Genomic DNA, 4,487 nt, shown 5'->3' on the forward strand with positions numbered 1-4,487 from the left:
ACCAGCAGTATTGAAAACAGGGGATACAATAATTATGAAATTATATTATTTTTTTGCATACAATCTAGCTCAGTTTTTTGTATTACTTATCTTAGTCTTTTTTTTTCATCTTTATCAAGGGATCCAATAATTCCGGACTGCACTGTATCTGTTTGTATGTGGCCCTAGCTGCTGTGCAGACATGACATACAATATTTACCTCAAATTGTATTTTTATTTTCTTCCTCCGAAAAGCAGTCATGGGTGGTAAGGAAAGCATGCCACCAAAGACAGGTAAGAGATGTGACTTACTGTGGGAACAGCATGAGACATACAGTATCAGTTAAAATACAATTAAAGCCTGATCTGTATACTCTGTTTTAGTGCATGCATTGACAAAAGTCCAAAGGCATGTGTAACAGAGGTAAGAATGTGCCATAAGCTCACTCCACAGATAGCTTGAAATGTCGTGGCTGTTGCCACCCGTTGGTAATGTTGTCAAGCAAGGACCGTCACGTGTGTTTTGCGAAGCAGAGCCTCGCTGGTTCGAGACAGCAGTTGGACAGTGAGGAGGCTAGATGTTAGCAGCACACTGACCTCTGTGAAACACGCACCTATCTAGTTGACAATACTCTCATTTATTGTCTTAACAATTAATTATTGTGGTGGCTAGTTGGTGAAACAAACAGAAATATGGGAATTGGAAACTGGAAGTACATTTAATCAAAATTCATTCCCATGTGTCACAGAATTTGACAGCCCATGGCGGGATCAAAATTGGGAGTAAGTATAGTCTGACCAAATATGGACAATAGGGGACAGAAAATATATATACATATATATGAGTGTACAAAACATTAAGAAAACCTTCCTAATATCCTCATTTTTCCCAAATCCTTCATTGTAACTCTCCACCTGACAGTAAACAAGAGAGAGACACCATGGTGGCTGCACTGAGGAACTTTAAACTGAGCGATCCTGACATGGGGCAGCTGAGATGCCTGCTATATGGACCAGTTGGAGCAGGGAAGTCCAGCTTTGTCAACTCAGTCAACAATGTCTTCCAAGGACGAGTAGCACATAATGCCCTGGTAGCTGCTGCCTCTGGCACAAGCTTCACCAAGACAGTAAGTTGCTATAAATTAGGAATGTAGTGCCACTGATCACAATACACAATTAATGGATAAAATATGGATCCCTAGCATACCTTTGTATACAAACACCTGCTATGAGTATGTTTTAAAACATGTTTATTTTCAGTACAATACACGCTACATTAAAGATGGAGATAAACGTCTGCCCTTTGCATTCAATGATGTCATGGGTCTGGAGGCACAAGAAAAAGGGATGCAAGCTGAAGACATCATCAATGCTCTGAAGGGCCATCTACCAGAGGGTTACAAGGTAAACCAGCATACACAAATGTATACACATGCAAATAATACTAGACCGTAAATGACCAAACAAACAATGCCAATAGTGCTGCTTTCTACCAGAACCTAGTATCTCTTTATTCAATGCCTAATTTAACAAAACAAATAAATAATAGATTCAAATAATATTACACTGTAAATGTAGCCTTCCTTAACCCAACAAACAATGTCGATAGTCCTGCTCATTCTACCAACAACAGCCAAATAATATAATATAATATAATATTATAATATAATAATCATATTCTTCAATGCCTAATTTAACAAAGCAAATGAGTAATAGTTTTAAACAGAAAAGTCCTATCTGACCAGTCTTCTCTTTTCTTGGGCCAGTTCAATCCTTGCTCTGCATTAACTGATGAAAGTGGAGAATACAATAAGAAGCCCAGGTCAAGTGACAAGGTTCACTGTCTGGTGAGTGTCGTGGCTGCAGACAAAATCTCTCTCATGTCAAATGACGTCATAGTCAAGATGAGGAAGGTCAGAGAAAAAGCCAGTGAACTGGGTGAGCTCTTCCAACCCCTCTATGTTTCACTGTGTCTTTCTGTATTAATGAAGTGGCCCTTAGCTGAAGATAGCTCTTGAATTTTCACTTTCACATGGAGCCGTGTTACCTATAGCTTAGCCCTTCCATTCAATCATTTTTACAACAGGAATACCTCAAGTTGATGTCATGACCATGCCAGACAAGGCTTGCCCGCTGGTGAAGATGGACGTGAAGAAGATGTACACCAGCAAGGCAATAAAAGATAAGGTAAGTCATATTTTACGGCTCATGCCATCCTGAAGCCACGTTAAATCTTGAAGTCATTCAGAACTGACCCATTAATGACTCAGATAAAGCAAAAGTCCTTCCCACTAAGGTAAATCAAATGTCCTGCTCACTTCATGTAAATCATAATTCCTGCTTGTTTGGGTAAATCCAAAGTCCTACTTACTCAGATAAAGTCCTTTTTGTCTCCAACATTTCTCAGATGCTGATCTGCAGTAATGAGCTGGGCGTTCCAATGAACTGCATCCTGCCTGTGAAGAACTACCATGAGGAGGGGATGCTGGATAACGACATGGACATCCTGATACTGAACGCCATGACTCAGATTATGAACTTTGCCAACGACTACATCTGGAACCTCCAACAAGGAAAGGAGAACGGGGGATGCCATGTCTGCTGCATTTAATCCAACCCCTCTGAATTGTCTGTGCCAGGGGAGCAGTTGTTGCTGGGGGTTAACGGACTTGTTCAAGAGCAGCTCGGGGATTCAATCCAGCAACCTTTCAGTTACTGGCCCAAAGTTCCTATCTGCCAGGCTACCTGCCGCCCCATGAATGAATGGCACACACCTGCATGAGTGTCACACCACCTAAATCAAGCGCTCAGAGATTAGTGAGCCCTGCAGTATACTCCTAAATTTATATAGCCTAGATTTAATTTCAAAGTAGTTAAAGGTTAATATAGTCTTTCAAGGTCAATGCAGTTCTCCTTTTAATATGTTCATATTGTGGTTGTATCATTTCACTTAATATAAAAGCCTAAATATACTGTTTTAAAGGCACAATATGCAGATGCATGACAAAAGCTTGAAAGTATGTGCATACACTGAATATGCATTAGACTACTTTAAACCATACCCAACAGCGTACACTTGCATTAGATAAGCTAATAGGACAGGTTCCAAAGTGTGATGGGAAATTTCTATTGGATTCTTGTATTGGAATCCTACAGCATCTTATAGGATGACATCCCATAGGAGTCCACTAGGACTGGTTCCAAAATCTGATAGAAAAATCCTATTGGTCACACTGCAAATTAACTCCCGTATTGAATCACTCCCATATTGTTATTGTGTTGTCAATACTGTCCTGTCAGGATCCAAATAGGCCAGATCAGGTTTGCAATGAATGACTTTAACCAGACCCCCTCTCACCCACAGAGGGGGGGGAGGAGGGAACCGGTGGGGGTTAACAACTCACACCTTGTTGTAAATCAAGGACAGAACATTCAGTTCTCTCTCTCCAAATTCACCCAAGGAATATGCTTGTTTTATGAAAAAATTTTCCCGCCCGAAATTCTAACACGTTCAAAAGCGAAAACTGGATCAATATTTCCAACATAGAACCTGGGGAATGGTCAGAGGCGATCTAAAGAACACTAATGTAGTTTTGGTTGTTATTTTGTGATGTCATAACAAATGTTATGAAGGACATACTGTAACTTGGAAAGTATACCCTCTACATGTGTGAAGTTTCCATCCCATGCGTTGTGCATGAAATATGAAAACGTTTAGAAAGTGTTGTTGTTTTAAGATATCGATGTGATTTGAGTAACTATAAGAGGAAATTGTTTCTATAACTGTGCACAGTAAGTAGTCACCACCCCCTTGAGTGAGGTCAGAAAGCGTGTCAGCCTGACAGAACTGCCATTTTAAACAAACTGTATAATATGATTGATATAGAATTTTGTTATCAATGTTTATAAACTTCAATTAATCTACTCAGTCTGCAACCCAGAATTTGTAAAGTTCTGGTTTAAATGAAACAGACAGAATTTCCAGCTTACAATAGTCAAATCAATGTTTATTCACGAGGGCACTCTCCAGTTCATATAGAAAGACATCCATTTTATACCATGCTCCTTACTTACGCACACACATGCACACAAACCTTTAGGAGAGTTATCTTCTTCTGCAGAGTCCTCAACACTGTATATCACTACCCAGCCGCCAGTTCCGTTCCCCCGAGATTAGGGAAACCTTGAGGGGTACTCCCTGTCCTATCATAAATTCTCAGAGTTCTAGCCAGGTCGGTTCAAACCCAGTTTAATTGTTCTTGGTGTTTTCTTAAGCACACACACATTCCTCTCTTTCCCAGTCCAACCTAGTTAGACTTATGTTTAATATTGTAATTATTCCTTATACATGCTACATAACCTATAATCCCTAATGGTTAAGTTTCAGGGTAGAATTATTTAATCATTATCTTTAAACTTATACATTATTTTATCAATGATGGGTTCAGAATTAACATATCAGACCAGAGAGACATAGAGCTGCAGCTGCACATTTAGAGTGGTCTAAA

General features: G+C 39.6%; 1 protein-coding gene across 1 annotated transcript; it reads left to right on the top strand.

The window, feature by feature from the left end:
* Positions 1 to 237: 237 nt before the first annotated feature.
* On the top strand, positions 238 to 4,258 carry LOC106583430 (interferon-induced protein 44-like). Its single transcript, XM_014167581.3, has 7 exons — positions 238 to 273; positions 729 to 762; positions 902 to 1,106; positions 1,240 to 1,383; positions 1,746 to 1,917; positions 2,066 to 2,166; positions 2,387 to 4,258. The coding sequence occupies exons 1-7, from the start codon at positions 240 to 242 to the stop codon at positions 2,588 to 2,590; spliced, it is 894 nt and encodes a 297-aa protein (XP_014023056.3). The 5' UTR covers positions 238 to 239; the 3' UTR covers positions 2,591 to 4,258.
* The last annotated feature ends 229 nt before the right edge of the window (positions 4,259 to 4,487 follow it).

The sequence above is a fragment of the Salmo salar genome, chromosome 22, assembly GCF_965601325.2.
Source record: "Salmo salar chromosome 22, fSalSal1, whole genome shotgun sequence".
Lineage (NCBI taxonomy): Eukaryota > Metazoa > Chordata > Actinopteri > Salmoniformes > Salmonidae > Salmo > Salmo salar.